Genomic DNA, 21,634 nt, shown 5'->3' with positions numbered 1-21,634 from the left:
TTTTTTCATCTTTTTTTTTCTTTTCCATTTATTGTGCAAAGTTTAGTTTTCCATAAGAATTATGTCAATGCGAACAAATGACTATATCTACTAGATGTTCAACAAAAGGCTTCCAATAAGTAATTTAATTTTTTATTCTCATTTGATTTTTCTTCTTTTGTTTTTGTAGAGATAAATCACTTGTGGTGGAGCTTAGTGATCTTAAACACTGAAAGAGATCACAAGTAGCATATGCAGTTAGTACTTTCCTAATTCCAAATCATTCTTTTTTCTGTTTTTGCTCAATGAAAATTAGTGCTGACCTATTCAACTTCTTAGAAAAGGTTTTGCTTCCTTTTTAGGGAGCCAACGATAAAATGTTATGTCAATGGAAAATTGTAGTAATGCAGCATGTACTTGATTAGTGAATCTCATTGAAATATTAAGCAATTCTAATTGAAGATTTAGTTGCAATTCATTTCATGAATTGGGAAAAAGTTGAATGGACTTTAGTGATAATCATAATGGTCAATCCCTAACTTGCAATACTACCCCAAGCACAACCAGCTGCAATCTCATATAATGCAGTCTTTTGGCATCATACAATGACTTGGGGCAACTCTTGAATTCCGTTCATATTGTATCACATAATTTTGATAAATTCAATGCATTAAGAGTCTGTTTGGGATTCACTTATTTTGCTAAAATTAAAAACTTTTTGTTGAAAGTACAATAGATAAAGATAAAAGTTAGCTGAAATAGTATAATAGGACCCATGAATAGTACTAAAAAGTGCAATGAGGTCCATAAATAATAGCAAAAATAAATTAAATAGTAAAATAATCTGACTTTTTAATTTGGAGCCAAAACTCAAACTAAGACAATTAACGTTATTTTTTCATTTTTTGGGCGAAAGTTTCAACAGAGCTAACTCCATTATGGGTTTTTGGGCTGTATATTATAGTTGACTAAAGAAAACATGCAAGCTTGTGTCAGACAGCCTGTACTGAACATAAGGAACCTAGACTGCAATGAGCTATCAAAGAAAGGGTTGAAAGAATGCAAGAGTGGATGGTGGACAACTGGGTTCCTAGAAATTGCTAATTTAGATATTGAAATGGCTATTGAGGGAAATTTAGAGCGAGGAAAATGACTAAAATTATATGTTTCAATGGAGGTTTGAGATATTTGAAGCTGGCCAACCTCATATTAAGATGAATTTCTTTTGAGTATCTCTCAATGGTCCTGTATCCAAGCAGAGTTTGATTCTTGCAATTTTTTAGGGTGGTGCTTTATTTTTATATTGTCTCTATGAAATTATATAGCATGGTCTTCAAGTTCCTCTTGAAGCACCATTTGTAGAATTAGATCCAATCCTGCCTGAAGAATAGTAGCTCTTTATAAAACTCATTTGAGCTTTGGAAGAACATAAGTTCATTATAAAACTCTTAAGACATTTGGAAGAAAGGTAGCTCTTTAAATTATTTGCATCTCTATCATAAGCGTTTGAACATTCTTCTTGGATATGACATTTTATGTTCCATGTTTATCTTTATAAATAAATTTAAGGTTTAATGTTATACATGATTAATAGATCTGTGACAAGTAATGATTTACCTTAGCTGTTTATACAAGCAAATTTTGAGGAACATAAACCTATTAGTATGTCCAAAGGGTTTTTTAAAAACACTATTGAGGTTTTCCCCCAACCCTCTTCCAACTTTTGTAATCTCCTATCAATTATATGGTGATATATGCTCTACATAGCATATATACATTATTTTTATGCATACACAGATTATACCTTTACACAGTTTTTCCATGCATAGAGAAATATCACATTCTCGCTTAACTTTATTTGTTTTAACAACAATTGAAAGGAAGTCTAATGACATACAATATAATTGAAATTGATTCCTTAATTATTATTACACGTCAAAAATATTGTACATACTACATAGGCTAAAAAATAATGCTTTAAAAAAATATTTAAAGTTTATTACACGTCATAAATATTGTACATACTACATAGGCTATAAAATACTGCTTTAAAAGACATCAGCTAGTTACAATCAATGGAGCTATGCATAAATGAACCGAGTGTGCATGTGTCCATGTGCGAGTGTATGTCTGATTGTAAGACATTTAAACTTAAAATCTACCACACCCCATAATCAACACCCAGAAAATAGTATAAATTACAATTAACGCAGCTAGGCACAAATAGATCCAGTGCATGCTGGACTGCTTAATCAACCTAGAAAACCCAGATGGCAGAGTGGCAGATCAAAAGCATTATGGATAAATAGAGACAATCTTTCTCCCTTAGGAAAGTTTGTTAGTTGTTAAAAACAGAAAGAAGTTGGAACCTAATAATGAAAGGACTGTCAGTTGTCATCCGCAGAATATAGGCATGTAAACCTATTCAAATAATGTACAAATCATCAAAAAGATTAATGATTACAACAATTTTACTGCAACATGACTTATGTGTCAAAATTTAACCAACTGCAATGTAGCATAAATGACATCATCGGACACAGTACAGAAATTATTCTTCAAACTTAGTTGTAACAGGTGCTGCTGCAAGAATCAAGAGCATGTTATCTCCGCATCACACGGTGGCGTTCTCGTTTACGGAAGCGCTCTAGCATGAACTGATCTGTTGCAGCTTGCCTTTGTCCAGCTGCATCTGTGCTAGTTTCAGTTTGTTTGGAACCAGCACCATCATCTGGTAAACTTCTATCTTTGTACAGCTCAGGATGTTCTGCAAGTTTCTCATTGGTCGTTAGTAGAAGGTAAAGGGATCAAAATATGACAAGGTACAAGGCCAAAAGCCCATAGAACATTGCAGATATGATGAAACACATGCAATATAGCAAAGTTGAATAAATGGTTAACACAACAAACCAAAGCATTCCAGAGTCCAGACTCACCTGGCCTTCTACTTCCCAATTTGGTAGAAAGTCAATAAAAGGTAATGCACTCATATTATCAAATGGCAAAAGTAGGGAATTAAAAAAAAAAAAAAAAAAAAAAAAAAAATTTAGATAAACAACCTCTTCTAAGTTTTTCAGCATAATCCTTGCCACGTTGGAAATAATCAGCACTGTAGCTTGAGGGGAGGTTAAGATCTGATTTTGGCCTACCCATGAGCCTTTTCTCCTGCAGAAGCTTTTTGGCAGCCTCTGTTTCCTCAATATTTCTCAACTTGTATCTGCAACCATTTCAAAGAAAGAATGAATCCTAATAAACGCCTGCAAATATTAAGTTTTCATCTATCATGGAACACGTCTATAATAACTTCTTTCTTTTATGAAGTGGTTATACACATGACCATGTCATCATGTCAGTAATGCACCCAGGGTCCAATCAACCACTTCAGCTAAAGAAAATAGAGTACAAAAGTAGCACCGCAAACATAACAAATGAGCACACCAGATGGTTATAACTAACACTAGTAATAAATATCATGTGGAAAAGAAAAGGAAACTAGGCATACTCAATGGGAAGCTGAACCTCAGCGATTCCAGTGGTCCACTGAGTAGAGCTCTCTTCTGAGTTTCGCCTCTTCACCTGCCAGCAAAGAATCCCAAAAAGATCAATGTTTACATTAAGTAAATAGCAAGGAATGAAATTAGTAGCTAACCATAGTAAACACAAAACATGTTTAGTTATGCATAGTTTGGTTCAATACACATAAATCATCACACCCATTTGGTCCATAGATAATGGAACAAAGAATAAACATTTATATGTGAAACGTAAATATCTGAATTTGATCTATTTGTCATAGAGTCACCTTAAGATGGTCAGGAATTTTGTACAATTCATCTTCAGCACGCTTTAATTCGTTCTCAACTTGATCCGTGGATTCAATTGTCCTGCCCCTCTTCTTGGCCAATTCTTGTTCCACATACTTCACCCTATTAATAAAATTTTGAAAATCAATAGCTTTAATCTTAAAATTGGCAAAACTTAGGTACTTCATTAGGCGCATTACATTAGGTTCCCAGATTAAACTTAAACAACTGGTTGCATTGTTCAACACTTTAGGGAACTTAATGCAACAAAATCTAAGTTTTAAGTGATAGATAGAAATTTACATATTGGGATCCTCAACCATGACAGCAGTTTCTTGAGCAAAGTTGTCTTGAAGTACGAGGTCTTCCTTCTCGGCATCGGTGGCGTCATTTTTATTATTAGTGTCGTTAACAATATTTCGATTGTTACCCACTTTAGAAAAACCAAGTCCAAACCCAAGACCACCAATGACAGCACCACCGCTTGTTGTTGTTTGTGATGTTACATTATTACTAGTACTAGAAATTGCAGGGATTCCTGATTTCCTTTCCCTCTGTTTCTGCAGGAATTTCACTTCCTCCAATGCCATTCTATACTTTCATTGAAAAATAAAGGAAATCCACTAAGTATATGAAAGTAGAACACAACCAAAAGAAAAGAAAAAAGGGGGAAAGAGAGAGAGAGAGAGAGATGGGGTACCTTCTTTCTTGTTCGTCATCGGATTTTACTGGGTTTTCCTCCCCTTCTACTTCTTCCTCTTGAATACTGCTTCTTTTCCTGAAATTCTTCTTCTTTTGCTGCTGCTGCATCTCGACCTCTCAAAAGGAAAAAGGAAGAGAGTTTGGAAGCTTTCTCTGTCAGATTGGTGGAGGGAAAAGGGATTTCCTTTGCAAATCGAACGACTTGATTCTTTTGCTCTCTCTGCTCTTCCTTCCGTCTTTCCAAATCAATTCAAACCCTTTTGGCTAAAAACTAAAATCTGATCTACAACTACAACGCTTCGTTTTGGTATACATTTTTTTTTCCCTTCTCTTCCCAAAACGCACACATTTCTACCGTTTTGTTTACTTCTTTCTCCTTTTTTTTTTTTTTTTTTTCTTTTTTCTTTTTTCTTTTTTCTTTTTTTTTCTTTTTTGGGCTAAATAACACTTTTATACCCTAAACTATCACTTAAATTACACTTGATCCCTAACTATCAAAAGTTCGAAATGCATGATTAATCCCAAAATTATAACTCTATTTTTTTTTTTTTTGAGAAACTATAACTCTATTTTAATGTCCTCTTTACCATTTGTTTTGGTGTTAAATCTTATGGAATTTAGTACTGAAAGACAAATTTACGCCTCCCTTCAAAACATATGGCTAATGGGTAAATTGGTTTTGAGCTAATAGTTGATAGGGTGTAACCCCCCCCCCCCCCCCCCTCCCTTCCCCTTTTATTTTTCTAAATGCCTAGCTAGCAAGTAGTAATGATTAGAGCTTAATGATGTATCTCAAGACTCTTGGGTCTCCTTCCTCTAAAACCATTTATGACTCATTCTTAAATTTTAGAATAAAATATCCTTTTTTTTTAATTATGAGTTCTTCTATAGATATAATAAAATCTTACAACATTTTTCACAACAAGCTGATTTATCAACTAATTATAAGTCAAAATAAAATAAGATTATACTTGAACCCACCATAATTCAAAATAAAAATGTTGTGAGATCTTGTTGTATCTTTAGAATTTCTCTTTTAATTACTCACTTTTCAAATGTATTTTGTCTCTCACTTTTCACGTTTTATGTATTTTTTATTAAAATATTATTATCAATTTTTTTGCTTAATCTTTTTTTCCCTCTAGATAATTCAATAGTTACAATGGGGAAGGGGATTTTGACCCTTCCATTTAAAACACCCAAATCCACCATCTCAATAGACAACCTTTTAAGTATAGATTGAGTGAAATAAAAATAAATGGAAAGCGCATGATATTGGCCTCTATAGAGTAGGTATGGCAACATGGTGGGGGCGAGATTGGCTCAAGAGTGCCCTAGCCCTTCCCTGTCCTCTCTTTAAGGCAAGAAAAAACCCATTCAAGGTGGGAGCAAGACAAGTTGGAAGTAGATTAGATTGGGGGTATTTTTCCTCTCTAATAAGAGAGGAACAATCGTGAAAATGTTAAAAAAGAAAGGAAAAAAAACTAGTGTTTTGTCTAATGGTAATAGAATATGTATTAAAGAAATAAAATATGCATATAAAAGATATATTTTAACTCATATATATACATTAATTTGGGGTAGGGTGAGCAAAACATGTCTCTACAAATAACTTCTTTGAGATGGGAAAAACCTGCATAGGCAATATGTGGAGCATTTTTGCTATCCCTACTATAGACATGCATTGGAACTTTTTTGAAAAAATTAAAGGGTGTTAGCTAGTTGGATGTAGTGGTTATTTTTCATGACTAGATATAATTTGATTAAAAAAACCTTTAAACAACTAGATGTGAATGATTTTATATTATATTTCACCCTTTTTTTTAGGACATCTTATTTTAGTTTATTTTTAAAGCTGACATCCCTTTAATAAGTGGGATTTAAGTGGTATTTAAATAATTATACATAAAAATGAGATTTTTTTAAACTGTAATTAGATAAAGTAAGGATAATAAACAAGATAATAAATCATAATAACTGAATATTTTACACACACATAAGCGATATATGGTAGAGTTATTTGTGTAACATTCGGGGGAAAAAAAAACAAAAGAACAAATTTGTTTCCAAGCTATTAGCCTACTACTATCTCCCACTAGAAGTCCATTAAATTGATTTATTTTGGGTTCTCGTACTGCAGTACATATAGATTAAAGGATAGTGTTTGTTACACACTTTTTTTGAACTGAAATTGTGAATTAATGACACAATTTTAAGTTAAAATCGTGTTTTCAACTCATAATTTTAGTTTTAAAAAAAAAAAAAAAAAAAGTGTAGACAGATTGTGTGTAACAGCTTTTATCCATCGAGTTCTTTGTGGCTTTCTATTTTTTGCAATGCTAAGCCAAGAAAATAGAAAATAAAAAAGGGGTTCTTGCTGACTCCAACACATAATGCTTTTACACTTTTACGTCTTTACCTACCATAAATTGATGTTTTAACCGACTCCATTCGCTTAAGTTGTTCTACCAAACTTCAGACAAGTTTTTTTGATAAGCGACTTCAGACTAGTTATCATTCAACCAATCACTCCCAAATTATATAATTAGAATTCGCCCGTACTGTACGCAACAATGTCGAATGCTTGTTCATACCTTAAAAAACAATTATTGATTTGAATATCAAATCATAGCAAACCTGAAGAAAATGAATTAAACTCCTTGTATGCTAAATCCATATAGTTTCTTTGGTTTTGGATTAGATAATTTCCATTCTAGGTAGCATTGCACATCGTTACAAATAAACAGCTTTTCTCAAATTATTAGTTTATTACAGAGTACCATTTTCAGACTCACATATAGATTTTATTTTTGAGAGAAAAAAAAAAAAAAAAATTAGAGCAAACAATTTCCGGGAGCAAATTAGGTGAGCTCTAACTCTTCTTGGGAGCAAGCTTTGATTTGATTTTGTCAATCTCCTTGGTACCAACCTGAAAGGCCTTAGTTAAAACGTCGTCTGGCACGGCGGGTGTTGCCGTAAAAAGTGTAGCAGCAATGGATTGAGTGCCAGGCAATTGGCTATTAAAGGCAGAGATCACAGAAGCAGCCTTGTCACCATTGTTTTTCTGATAATGAACAAGAGCTTTTGGGAACACATAGATGTCACCTTTCTTGATGGTCTTGGTGATGAGCTTGTTTGCTGTAGTGATGAACCCAACATCCAATTCTCCCTCTAACACAAACACAATCTCAGTGGCGCGAGGGTGAGTGTGAGGTGGGTTAAGGCCACCAGGTGCATAGTCAATACGGGACAGTGAAACACCTAGTGTGTTTAGGCCTGGAATCTTGTCCACATTGGCCGCTGTAACAAGTGATCCAACTGAGCTGTTAACAACTCCTGGCTTAGCTAGGCCGTCAAAGAAGAAATCAGCTGCTGTAACATTTGCCTCTTCCTTGCAAGCAAACCCGTTCACCTTTACCCCTATCATATAATGCATACATACACCAAAATGTACATTTAATCAACAAGTCAATGATGTATAAACTATAAATAAACAACCACAAGATTTGGGGAACAGGAATCCGTTTCCTAGTTAAGATTTTATTTCTTGAATCTAACAATGTATGGACTTTTACACTAATTAGAGAGAGAGAATATTTAGATTTGGTCTAATCCATTGAGTGAGTGATACCAAAAGCAACATTAACCATACCTGAAGAAGGAGCAGCGACGCAGAGATCCTGAAGGGTGTCAGGATCGGATGTGACAGTGCTAGAGATTGCAGCAAAGAGGATCAGATATGCAAGAACTTTTGCCACCATGTTTGGAATTTTAAGAGGTGGCAATGGTTAATACTAAATAAACAGAGACTGATATAGTAGTGAAACTAAGAAAAGAGTGGAATGTTTGGTTTGGAATGAATATGGAGAATGGAGGGCCAGCTGCTTATTTATACACACATCATACATGTAAACAAAGTATGGTTATAGATAGAGAGAGAGAGTATAATGTAATGCTTAAGCAGAGAATAATAAGGATTCCAACTTTAATTTCAAGCAACTCGAGTGAATAGCCATACCGATTACCTTTATTTTATTATGGGGACAGAGAAATTAATTGATGGAAAAGAAAGTGACATAAATGCATGTTAAGGTTTATATATGTAAGTTAAACTAGACAAATCAAAGGACACAGCCAACTGCCTGTTGGGTTTATAGAAGAGTAAACTTGCTACCCAAGAGAGAAGTTTCCAAAGTGACAAACCCAAATAGCCAATTCAATGAGGTGAGGTTCGCTAGAGATGGTAATGTGTTAAGGACGATGAGCATGTTTGCCACGTTCGTACAGTCAAAAGAGGCAATTTTTTTTTTTTTTTTTGGCCAAGACATATAGACATAGTTGTAAACATTTGCAGCATTCACCAAATCTAATTCAACTTACCTTGGAGGAATGGGCCCTTTGGATGGGACAGCACCACTACCGCTTGGTTAGCTTTTACTTTCGTTGTACTATGAATTTTCTTTTCCAACTTAGAGCATTTGCAGCAGTGGAGCTAAAAAGCTATAATGTTATTTTAGCTCCACCAATATAGCAAAAAGGACCTGCAGCAGTGGAGCCAAAGGTAAAAAATTTAGCTTATTTGCTACAGTGCACATCTATCTATAGATGTGCACTGTAGCACTCATCTAAACAAAAAAAATAATTTTTTACTCCCACTACCGAATAAAATAATCAAACTAATCTTTTTTTTTTTTCATCCCTTTATTTCATTCCTTCACCGTGCACTCTCATCTCCCTCAATCATCAAACAAACACTCATCTCCCTCACCCATCTCTAGCTCGCCGGCCTCTCTCATCCCTCAGCTCGCCGGCCTCCCTCATCCCTCAGCTCGATAATGACGGCGTGGACGGCCTCTCTCATCCCTCAGCTCGCCGGCGTGGACGTGGACGTGCTTCGGATCCGATATTCTTGCGGGTATGGATCAAGCCATAAGCGACGGCGTGGACGTGCTTTCGCTCTCTCTCGGCGGTGGGTAAGCTCCGTATTACAGAGACACCATCGCAATCGGAGCTTCCACGGCGGTTGAGAAGGGCATTTTCGTCTCTTGCTCTGCCGGAAACAGTGGGCCTACCAGAGCCTCATTGGCCAACGTGGCACCCTGGATCATGACCGTTGGAGTCGGTACTATGGACCGGGACTGCTAGCTCTGATGTGGGTTTTGTTTTTTTGTACTCGTTGTGGGATTTTTTTTTTTTTTTTTTTTGCTGTGGACTGCCGGTAGTGGTGGTGGTGGTGGTGGTGTTTTCCGATCTGTTGTGGGCAAGTGGACTTGTATTTGTGTTTGTGGCAGTGGGCTTGTGCTCGTTGTGGGTTTCTTTCTTTTTATTTTTTTTTATTTTATTATTTTTTTTTTTGTGGACTGCCGCCGGTGGTGATGGTGGTGATGGTGGTGGTGGTGGTAGTGGTGGTTGTGCCTGTGGTTGACGATAGAGGTGATTGAGGTTGGTGGTGTAATATTTTTTTGGTAGTGGAATATATTATTTTATTGTAGTAGATATAATATTTTATTGTGATGTTTATATTATTTTATTATGTTGAAAGCTAAAATAGATCCACTGCTGCAGCATGTGTGTAGGTAAAATAGAGAAAGTAACTTTTAGTGGAGCTAAATTGCTAAAAATTTAGCTCCACTGCTGTGGATGCTCTTACTCGAACAAAAATTTACCTTGCTTGAAGATGACAATAAAAAAAAAAAAAAAAAAAAACACCACATTTTTCGCAACACTTGAAATGAATAAGCTTATATTACTTTTCATATAATCTCATTACTGACATTACTTTTTTAAGTTCTTTTAGTTTTAATATCATAAATTTTGTTTAACTTTGACAAGTTCTTTTAGTATCATAACTTTTATTTAACTTTGATATTATAATGAATTATTGTTTTATTTTTTCTTAACTTTTATTTAACTTTGATATTATAATGAATTATTGTTTTATTTTTTCTTCATTACTTACTGTCAACCACGTCAAAGTTGCATCAAAAATCGTATACATATATATATATATATATATATATCAATTATTTTTTCTTCGTCACTCATTGTCAATCACGTCAAAGTTGCATCAAAAGCTGTGAATAAAAGTTGTCCACAAACTTTCGCCAAAATTTTACATACCATGCTGTGAATTTTTTTGCGAAATTTTTGTCTCTAGAGTAATTGATGTGTGATTTTCAACGAAAAAGTTGACTTCCAGTATAGTTGAAACGTACAGAGTTGGTTAACAAGCTTCCGTTCAGCAGTAGTTGGATGGTCAAGCTGTTTGCATCTTGTGTTGTAGCCTTGTAGGTTCAGCTCGAAAAGAGAAGTAATAATATAATCTTTAGATAAAGTAATCTGCAGTTATTCCGCAGTTATTCTTTATGTAGAAGACAAACTAATAGAACTTGCTTCTTGCCTAATCATAATGTTTTGCATCTAGAGTAAGAGTGGTACAAATTACTGTGGCAATGACATTGTTTTACATTACTGAAGTTTTTTTTTTTTTTTGATACCACAATTTACTGGAGAATATAGTAGCATTACTAAAGGAAATTGAAGAGGCAATCCTTGCAATTTGATTACTTACCCAAAAAGAAAAGGGGGCAGATGTCAAAACAGATAATAGGAAAAAGGCTGTATAGGCAAAGCAGTGTCTTTCACCAAACTACTACACCTCATGAGTCAATTAACAAAAGTTATTACATGGAAGCCACATAGATGTCAACATCTGAGAAAGATATTAGGAAAAGCACCCATCTGTTTTACGGTCTCCAAATTAATAAACAATGCACGAATATTTCATCATAGGTCCTGAGGATATATACATTTAATATAAAAGAAAAAGATGAGTAACATAAAATATAGGTGAAAATTTCCTTCCAAGTATGGAGTAACACTAATGAGAGAGAGACAGTGAATGAGAGAGAATCCATCAATGGCATTATTTTAACTGCACATTCTGGTCTTAATTTCCACAAAAATAATTCTGAGTACTAAAGGTAATAAAGACTGTTTGTCAATCTTCTAGCCATAGTCTTTCCAGACTGTTTTAATTGGCAAATCATATTGATTTGAAGTACAATCAGAAAAATTTTTAAACAGAATGAAGAACTGAAGTGTACATGTAGTGAAGGTGAAGTGAAATTAAGCCAGGCAACAACCATGTATTCATGGCTTCTTGGTCAATGCCCAACCACCGTCCAAGTATCATTAAGATGAATATGAAGTATACAGTATCCTTGAATGGTGAAAATCTATGACAGCCTTTTAGCAACATGGTTAGATCATCCTGCCTTATGTATACCAATCTTAAACATAAAGGAGGAAGAAAGGAAAAAAAAAAACTTCTATCTCAAAAAGTTGAGACTCTGATTCAGATTCTGAATGCATTAATGATTTACCCCTTGCCCGAAAATTGTGACATTGTTGATGCAATGTGCAAATGTGAAAAAAGCCTAGCCAAGAGAGGAACCCAAAAAAAAAAAAAGTAAATGTGAAACAATTATCCAGATGATCTCCAGATCCTTCCCTCCAGTGAAACCACCATAACAGAAACATCATCATGATATTTACGTCGATCCCCTTGAGGAATATCCAGCAATTCATGAAAATCCATTCCTACAATCATCAAGAAGCATTCATAAGAATAAGAAAGCTAATACAATCAAATATCAATTAGTACCATTCTTCCATAAAAATTCTCTTTCATGGTGTTTTCACCAATTAGTCCTCAATCTGTAAAACAAAAGTTCCTGCAGCAAATATACAAAAGCACCTCAATCTGAGGAAATATCATTCACAACAATATCAACTTTCTCTAAACTGGCTTTGAACCTTTCCAAAATAGTCTAACAAATTATCAAGCTGTGTCAGAAATTTGCCACTACTTCAGCCCGAAACTGTGCTTGCTGGAACATACAAAGGCAAGGTGTTCCCTTGTGCATGCTAAACTGAAAGAGTGTACATTCTACTCCTCTCATCACATTGAAGGTTTTTCTTTTTCATTTTTCTTTTTAACAAGTGTGATTCAATTTAAGCTTTCATGAACTGCTAAAACAAGGACTAGTAAGTTAATGTTAATCAACTGACCATTCTTTTTGGCAGCACGGAAGAGAAGCTCTGCAATGAGGTACTGAGCAGGATCACCTTCAGGAACATTTTCCATGAACCAAGTTACATGGGCAATTACCTCTTCATTGCTAAAGTACTGGTAAAGTCCATCAGAAGAGAGAACCAGGAATCGATCACTTGAAGACAGTCGATGGTGACGAATGGAAGGAATGCAGCTGACATAAGGAACAGTTCCCACATAATCAATCTGAAACATCTCCAACAGAGCTTCATTACAATTTGGCTGCATCCAACAAGTGAAAATATTAAAAAATTTCCCTCAATTATAAATCAATGCAATGACACAAAAATAAATCTAAAATAAATGGGCTGAAAACATATGGTCAAAGTTAGACATCAATGACACTTCTTTCAGGCAGCCACAGATGAAAGGATGCACAGTGGTTTTTGTCCACCACTTAGAGTTACTTGATCTCAACTTTATTGTGGTCACATATAATGTTAAGATGCATTATAAGCAAAGTAGCGCTTGGTAGAAAACACAATCCATATTGAAGCAAACAAGAGTGAACTGTCTAACTCAACTCGACTAAACCTAAATCTCAATTAAATTGGGGTCAGCAAGAGTAGACCATCCAACATGAGGTCAAATACAGATAATAACATTATAAAACATGCGAGTACCATGTAATTTATCTAATGCTTGTGTGACCCTTACCAATAATAGTTCTAGCACTATCAAAGATAGAGCCCAAAGTGGACAACAGGTACAAAGCAAGCATGATCAGTTTCTATTCAGAAAACCTACTGAAAAACTTGGGAAAAAATAATCATGTTACCAGAATATTTAAAACAGCAATCATTATTTGATACATAACCAAAAAATTATAATATAATATATGCATGTTTCCCTGCAGTTGCATTTCATTCTCTATTTTCAGGTATCTAGCAACCTAATCAGTTAGCCAGGCGTAAGTACAAAAGGTACACAGACATAACATATCCATCATATAGCTGAATTTGTGCTAAAATGTTCAAAGAAATAAACTTCCTAAGAATGTTCTGCCGCTAAGAAACAACTTTTTAAATATGTCAAATTTACAAGAGCAACTGACCCTCTTCAGGAAACCAGCACCAAATGCTCTGGTGACCTTCAATTGTCCCTTCACTCGATCATTGAATACAGCCTGGTTGTCATCCGGATGTTCTGCCCTAATTCTAATTACTTCCTGCAGCAGGCAATAAAAGAGCACAAATTGTTGGTACAGAATAACAAAATTTCATCACAATTTTTCTTCCTCAATCCATTTCTGGGTTTAGATATATACCATTTATTAAAATTTAATCTAATTCCCCCCCCCCCCCCAACCAAAAAAAAAAAAAAAAAAAACCTATATGAAAGCAGGTTACATATGAAGTTTATCTCAATTTATGAACAAAACTCCAGACAACTGGTTGGTTAAACCACCATTTGGCATGGATTTGGCAGCGAAATTCTGCCATTTAGTTTCAATTACTGTGCAATGACTACTACTGTTCTTTCACCAAATGACTAATTACTGTTACAGAGCATGACAAGTATTTCATGATCACATGTAAAGTACACAGAAACTAGAAATTAAATTCAAGACACGCACCAAAATGGCAATAATTTACAAGATATATGTTTTTTTTCCCAGTATAACGGAACCAAAAAATGTAAGCGTAATATGGAGAGGACATTTTGGTAGCCATAGTCCATAAGTTCTATAAATCTGACATTCAAATGAAGAAACACAAATGAGGACAGGCACAAAGCACTGTTTTAGATTTTTGTCCCTTTTTTTTCATTTGCAGAGTAATTTACTCACACCTAAGGAAACTCTAACCCCCAGCCTAACCCACTGCCCCATACTTATGGATGATGGAGATGCCAATTGGCCCAAGCCATTGGCACTATTCTATAATTTACAAAATCACAAAGAAAAAAAGAGTACTTGAGAAACATCAAAGATAGAATCCACAAACCAAAATAATATAAATTCATTAGAAAAAAGGCAAGTAAAAACAATCATATTGAACCATTAACAAAACTGGAAACACACCTGTTCGACACTTGTGCTGTGATCAGTGGAAAGCTGAACTGCTTTCATCTTTAATCTGCACATCGAAATCTCCCTGTTTTTATTTAACTTGCTAACCTGACCGTGCTGATTATGCATTGGAGAGTCCTCTGATATTCTGTCCAGCTCCATGCGCACTAATGACTCCCTGGATCTATTCCCATGCCTTGCATCATCTTTCAAAAAACTTGGATTAGGATAACGGTCATTTGGTCTTTCTTGAGCCAAGATCACACGGCTATCCCCCAGGTTCATGACATACACATCTTGATCCTTCATTAACATCACTAGAACACATGAACCCATCAAAGCAAGCTCTGGGTTTTTGTCGTGAGCCTTTTCCACCATTTCCATGTAAGCCTCTTCAGTCCTCTCAAGAGCTCGAGCCATTGCTCTTAAAACCGCATCGTGATCAATAACACCATATTTGCATCTCCTAATAGGTCCCGAGGGTTCAATCATTCTCTCATCAACACAAGTCTCCTCTCTGTGCCAATCATAACTCCAAGGAAAAAGTTTCTTACGCAGGGACTTTTGCTTCCGATACATTTTTCTAATCTTTGAACTGATTAATGACTTTCTAGTATTCTGCCTGTGTCTTGAACCAGAAAGAGCAGTGACAGCACCATGATTAATGGAATCAACCCTAACTGCTTGATCCTCACCTGAAGTAGTGGGATCTTCACCCCGAAGGCTACAAGTATCTCCTTTGGGGTTCAATGAGCAAGATCTTACTTGATCTTCTTGTAAGGTTTCCCTAGAATCCAAAGTTTCTTGGCTCGATTGACAATCCCGTGAAACCTTTTTTCGGTTCCCAACCTCTGAGATTAACATAGAACCTTGCCCATCCCAAGGTTCCATCTGAAGTAGCTCATAGAGCCGCATGCTTTTTCTGCCTTGACCTGTCAAATTTGCAATTGGAACAGAAGTAGCTGGTATTCCTGAGACGCTGGGCTTTTCACAATTGGGTTCAACACTGATCCGAACTTCCTCATTTTCCTCAACTATTTCAAAGTTAGAAGATTGACCTCTAACAATTCCTGGGATACATGATTCCTCTAAACTACAAGAAAGTCCACTACAAGAAGGATTCAGCTGGTCCTCCTTGCAGAGCTCTGAAGCCACTTCTGTATTTCCAGTGCTATGGAGTTCAGGTTTCAAAGGATCATTAAGAGGTTTATCTTCATAATCCCAAAGCAGTCCTTCCAGTTCTATGTCTATAGCTTTATAAAGATGGCTCATCAGAAAATCTGGAGCATCTGGCCCACTAAAACCATCATATATCCCAATAAACAACCATCCTTGTTCTTCAGAAAGCACAACTTGAACCCTATCTTCACCAGCCTTTCCATGAGCCCATTGCAAGTTTTGAGTACATCTGTACTCCCCTTCCGATGGGCCTCCTTCAGGACAGTTTCGCGAGGCTTCTGGTCGAAACTTTGGCTCCTTGGGATGCCAGGCCAATTGAGACACTGGGTGCAAGAAAAACCGTTGCATCCAACCAGGCCCAACAGAATGTTTTGAGAAGGTCCGGGAGAAAGCACTCTTCATTGGCCCACTCACACTCCTCATGAGACGCTGGAGGCCTGGTCTTCGATGAACATGTGCAAGCGGTGCAGAGAAGTTAGATTTATCAGTAGTATCAAGTGGACCAGACATTACTCCCTTCTCAATTGGCCCAGACATGAAACCACCTCCCCTTTCCAAAGGGCCTGAAGCAAAACCTCTCTCAAGAGGTCCAGACATGAACCCATTCAATGGTCCAGAGCAATGAGGTACAGGCTGCAAAGGGATTGCAGCAAATGAGGAGGTGCAATCAAATGATGCAGCAGGCTCTTGGACATCACTGGAAAACAGTGCACTCTGGTTACCAGTCCGAGCTGTAGAAACATTGGCACTGACTGAAGCACCCGAAATGGTTTTAAATGTGGTTTCCGGGATGCTCTTGATTGGTCTATGAAACCCCGAGGGATCATCTATCATGTCATGTCTAAACGACCCACTTAACGTTTCCGAATCAAGAGTACTTGAATCAACAGTATACCTTTCAGAGTTTGAAGGGGTAATGGCAGGAGATTCAAAAATTGATGGCCTAACATAACAGAAGGAATGGCCTAATCCTTCATCTAGTGGGTCTAAGAACTCTATATCAACACCATTTTTCCCACTAAATGGCACAAAACAACCAACAACACGAGAAGTGCCGTTACCCATTACTTAGAACACACTCTCAGGACTTATATCATATACCTCTGAGATGGAGGGTTTATGTAACTATGCACCATGACCAAATATAGAAGAATCAAAGAATTCAGCCTAATTGGCAAAAACCCAGTAAACCCCCCAACCACCTTATTGTTATTCTGGTACCTATGCATCATCAAGTTCTCAGACTCAAAGCATTAAACAGTAGAGAGAGACCCTATTGTGTTTTGTTTTTCATAGAACTAGTGTACAACACAAAAGCCAACTCTTTTGTGCATCACTAAATAGTTCAAAGCAACTAAATTCTCTCATCAACTAGAAATAGGAAGCTGAAAGTAGAGAAACAAAGCAACAACTATAAACTTCCAAAGAAGAAGAAAAAAAATTTATATATATTTGCCATGATCTGACCTTGTGGGTAATGGTAAAGCAAGAAAAAAGAAAAGCAGTGGATCGAGCAGAGCCGCAAACAGATCTAGAAGCGCCAAGGACAGTGAATCAGTGAATGGAACACATCAGAATCAAACAAAGCCACAAACCCATTTCAAGATTATCTTTTTTTGTGGAATCTGACAAATATCCAAATAAAGAGAAAGCAATACCCATATTATATGATTGAGTCATGCAGACATATATAATTACACAACAAACTGTGCAAGGAAAAAAAATTTAAGACCCAAAAATAAAAACTAAGAGAGCATTCCAAGAAAAATTTTAAAAAATAGTTTTTTTTTTTTTTCTTTTTTGTTAAGAAATCAAAGATTGAGAGTTGGAGTGTGTGTTTTGACCATATGGGGAGAGAAGACAAGAGCAAAGAAATGAAGAGAAGAGAAGAGAAGAGAAAATGTGGGTTTGGTTTGAAACATATTTATATTTTATAAAATACTAAAAAAATTGGGATTTGGTCTGATGATGAAGAATCAAAGTTGAGTTCATCAAGGAGGGTCTCTTTCTTGGGGTTTTCAAATGGTTTGGGAGGGTAAAAACTATAAAAAGAAACCATGGCAAACCCAAAATAAATAAATAAGTGGAAAAAGAAAAAAACATATATATATATATATATATATATATATATATTACGTTGAGAAGTAGACTTGAGAGTTGAGAGACTGTTTATACATGGGTTTGGTACCTTTTAATTGTTTTTTGTTAATAGTTTATAATATTTTGTTAGTGAATGATTGGTTGCTATTGGCGCTGTTGGAGTCAATAAATAAGCACTAACCCCATCATCATGCTCATCAATGAAATTGGATAGGTGGGATGTAGTGGGGACAACAGTTAAAAGAAAAATAAAAATTTTGACCATAGTTTTTCCATAATTTCATTACCAGAAAAGAAAAGAAAAAAACTAAATTTAGAAATATATTTGCAAGAGTGAAACTACAAACTTACGTGTCTTAATTATAAAAAAAAAATAATAATTCAAATAATCATTTATTACCTTATGAAAAATGCTAACGAGTGTCTTTAAAGTACTAGTTAATAATTCATTTAAAAAAAGTTTTTATGGGAAATGAAAAAAAAATAATTAATATTTTGACAACTTTTTTCATTTCCCATAAAAGTGGTATCAAAACTTTCCTAAAATGGATTATTAATAAGTGCCCTAAGAGCACTCGTTAGCATGACCCTTATCTTATTAAACTGGTATCAATCATATTTATTATTACGTCTATTACAAGAATTTTGTAATAATTTTAACATTTTTATACTACAAATTTATGTATCATTAATTATAAAAATTATTCAAAAAATTATTAATTATCTTATTTAATCAACATCAATCATATTTATTGTTATGTCAATTACAAGACTTCTGTAACAACTTTAACATTTTTTTATTTGAAAAGCAGCTTGACGAAAAAGATGTCAACACCCAACAAATCTAAAATATTTATGGCAAAAATAAATAAATAAACTCAACAAACGGCAATCAAGAAAAAGAATAAAAAACGATGCAAGAAAAAATCTAATCTATGCGTATTTGTATTTATATTTATATTTACCTAATTTAATTATATATAACTCTCTTTTTTGTTGGAAACACAAACAAACATAGTCACAAGGAAAGAAGAAATAGGTTATAATATAAAACTATACCACGAACTATACTCAAAAGTCATGTTATAAGTCGTTTTTCTATCATTAATTAAGTAAAAACTCTCTTTTTTCTTGAACCATTAAGATTAATCCTAATTTGGTCTAAAAAAAGAACAATCCTAATTTAATAGGTATTGTAATTTTTAGGAAAAAAAATCTTAAAATTTATAGTTTAGGGAGTGTAACAAATTAAACCATATAACTTCAAAAAAAAAAATTGAGAAAAAGTTCAAAAGTAAGAGATTAAACAAAGAATTTAAAGAAAAAAAAAATTAAACCTTATAGTTTTATAAGTAATAAATTCAACTTAAAGTTTCAAAAAAAAAAAATAACAAACTAGACTTCATTTTGTTTTTTTTTTTTTTTGTTTTTTTTAAACTTAGGGTTTTTTTAAATAAATAAAGAGAAAAGGGGGAGATGAGATTCGAAGCACGGACATAGAACACCACAAATAATGTTATTATTAATGTCTCATCAGTTGAACCCCAAAACTTAGAATTTAATTTGTGACTTTTGAAAGTTTAAGTTTTTTATTTTTTACTTTTATGACTATAATTTAATTTCTTAGGCCCCTAAATTCTAGTGTTTGAAATGTGAATTACTTTATATTTTTTTAATAGATGATGGATCTCATTGTAGTTTTCATCATATTATATTTACATTCTGATACGTCTTTCACAAAGGCATACCACGACTCTCTTTCCCTCTTCCTTATGTGTGTGTTTGTTTCTCAAAACAAAAAAAAAAAAAAAAAAAAAAAAAAAAAAAAGAAGAAAAGAAAAGAAAAGAAGATAAGTCTTTCACAATCTCAAGCTGATCGTTCCATTTTTCTTTTTAATATCACAAAAATATTTCATTAGTTGAATCTTTTTTTCTTTCAATAAACTGAAAAAGGAAAATAGTGTGCCTCAAGAAGTCTTCATAGTCTACTTTTCTTTTCTTTTTTGGTTATTTTGCTAAAGGTCTTTGTAATCTACTATAATTTGGATAGACACAATAATTGGGTCTACTTAAATAACATATTTTTTCATTGCATAAAATTTCTTCAGTGGTCTACAGCGCAGGCCCCCATTAATGTGTTTTTTTTTTTTTGTTAATTTATGGAGCCAGATCTGCCATATACTTTACATAGTCAACTACTGAATCTCCACTTTCAATCAATTATTTTCTAATTATGCCAGATAAAAAGTCAACATATTCATGAACATCTACTGCTACTTACTCCTAAAATTTCTCCTTAAATCCCTCCGCTTTCTTATTCTTTTCTAGCGTTTCACTCTTATCAATTAAATTTAGATTATATGAGTACAAATTTCCTTTCCCCTTAGTTTTATTAAATTTCGTTTTCTTTTAACTAATCTCTTCAAAATCATGCAATCTATTGAAATGAATATCTACGTATACTTTTAATTAAATGACTTTGCTATCGAGTCATGTAATTTGTTTAAATGATATACCTGAATATATATATATATATATATATATATAGATAGATGGCATCTTGTGTTAAATATGTTAAACAACTCTTATACAAATAATAATAAATTGTATGGGCTATTTGGAATCAGCGTAACCAACTTCATATGAATCAAGAAGCTTGCCCAATGAATCAAATAATTAGAGTTTCAAGAGAACGAAAGACGAGCTCTACTCGACTAATCTTTTACTCGGCAAGTTCAATAGAAACCGCTGGATTCAAATTGTTTCCAAGTCAATTTCAATGGAGCAATTTTTACTAAGGAGAACAAAGCAAGAATTAGGGTAGTCATTCGTGATTCTGAGGGTCTGGTTATAGCATCTTTATCTGAGCAAATTCCCATCCCATGTCGTATAGCACAAGTTGAAGCTTTAGTAGCCATAAATACTATGAATTTTGCTTTGGAAGTAGGTATTACGATTCACGCATGCAACTGTTGAGGGTGATTCAAAGATTATTTTTAAAGATCTTATAAACCCTAAGTCATCCTTAGCATTGCATGGTCATCTAATCAAAGACATAAAACTTTTGGCTTCTCATTTCTCTTGTATTAATTTTTCTTATGTACGTTATCAAGGGAATTTTGTTGCACACTCTCTCACTACGTGGGCATTTATATTGCCCATATTACCTATCTGAATGGAAGATATACCATCAGATATTTCTCATATAGTTCATATCAATCAATACCTCTTTGATTTAATGAAATGGATGTCTTTCTTCTAAAAATAAATAAATAAATAATAATAATAATAATATAAATTTGATACTTATTTGTACACCCTCGTACTTTATAGATTTATTTGATTGGCTAAAATAGACCTATAACTTAGATTATTATTATCTATATCAGTATATCTATCTATTTATATATATATTAATTGATTTTTCTTTTTTTACTATTAGTTTACTTTTTTTAAATATTGCTAGCATCACTATAATATAATTTGTTTTATTTAATTTTTAGGTTGACTGATTCTACTCAATGACTAGTAGCCAAATATTAACAAACATTACTTAAAAAGATGCGAAGAGACATGAATTTCATCTGAGATGTCTAAGATTTCCCCAAACCATTATAGAGAAAAGAGATAACTCTCATCTTAAGAGCCTTGATAGCCATGAAAATGAATATCCCCTTGACAATGAGTTTTTGTCTCAATAAGGGTAATCCAACACAAACCCTGCAATTGCTAAAGAGATTACCC

General features: G+C 34.2%; 3 protein-coding genes across 3 annotated transcripts; all 3 read right to left on the bottom strand.

Annotated features, from left to right (window-relative positions):
• Positions 1–2,258: 2,258 nt before the first annotated feature.
• LOC126698355 (protein COP1 SUPPRESSOR 2) lies at positions 2,259–4,769 on the bottom strand. The gene is made up of 6 exons (XM_050395523.1): positions 4,483–4,769; positions 4,086–4,373; positions 3,782–3,905; positions 3,482–3,555; positions 3,039–3,196; positions 2,259–2,746 (listed from the first exon to the last, which is right to left on the bottom strand). Exons 1-6 carry the CDS (start codon positions 4,590–4,592, stop codon positions 2,583–2,585), a joined length of 918 nt encoding a protein of 305 aa, XP_050251480.1. The 5' UTR covers positions 4,593–4,769; the 3' UTR covers positions 2,259–2,582.
• A 2,448-nt stretch (positions 4,770–7,217) lies between these two features.
• LOC126698354 (germin-like protein subfamily 2 member 4) lies at positions 7,218–8,409 on the bottom strand. Its single transcript, XM_050395522.1, has 2 exons — positions 8,137–8,409; positions 7,218–7,904 (listed from the first exon to the last, which is right to left on the bottom strand). Exons 1-2 carry the CDS (start codon positions 8,243–8,245, stop codon positions 7,357–7,359), a joined length of 657 nt encoding a protein of 218 aa, XP_050251479.1. The 5' UTR covers positions 8,246–8,409; the 3' UTR covers positions 7,218–7,356.
• Positions 8,410–11,386: 2,977 nt separating this feature from the next.
• LOC126698353 (protein phosphatase 2C 32) lies at positions 11,387–17,867 on the bottom strand. Its single transcript, XM_050395521.1, has 4 exons — positions 14,624–17,867; positions 13,655–13,768; positions 12,558–12,822; positions 11,387–12,086 (listed from the first exon to the last, which is right to left on the bottom strand). Exons 1-4 carry the CDS (start codon positions 16,853–16,855, stop codon positions 11,971–11,973), a joined length of 2,727 nt encoding a protein of 908 aa, XP_050251478.1. The 5' UTR covers positions 16,856–17,867; the 3' UTR covers positions 11,387–11,970.
• Between the last annotated feature and the right edge of the window lie 3,767 nt (positions 17,868–21,634).

This window comes from Quercus robur, chromosome 9 (assembly GCF_932294415.1).
Source record: "Quercus robur chromosome 9, dhQueRobu3.1, whole genome shotgun sequence".
NCBI classification, from domain to species: Eukaryota; Viridiplantae; Streptophyta; class Magnoliopsida; order Fagales; family Fagaceae; genus Quercus; species Quercus robur.
Note: the sequence above shows the minus strand (reverse complement) of the source record. Positions and strands in the feature narration are given on the sequence as shown.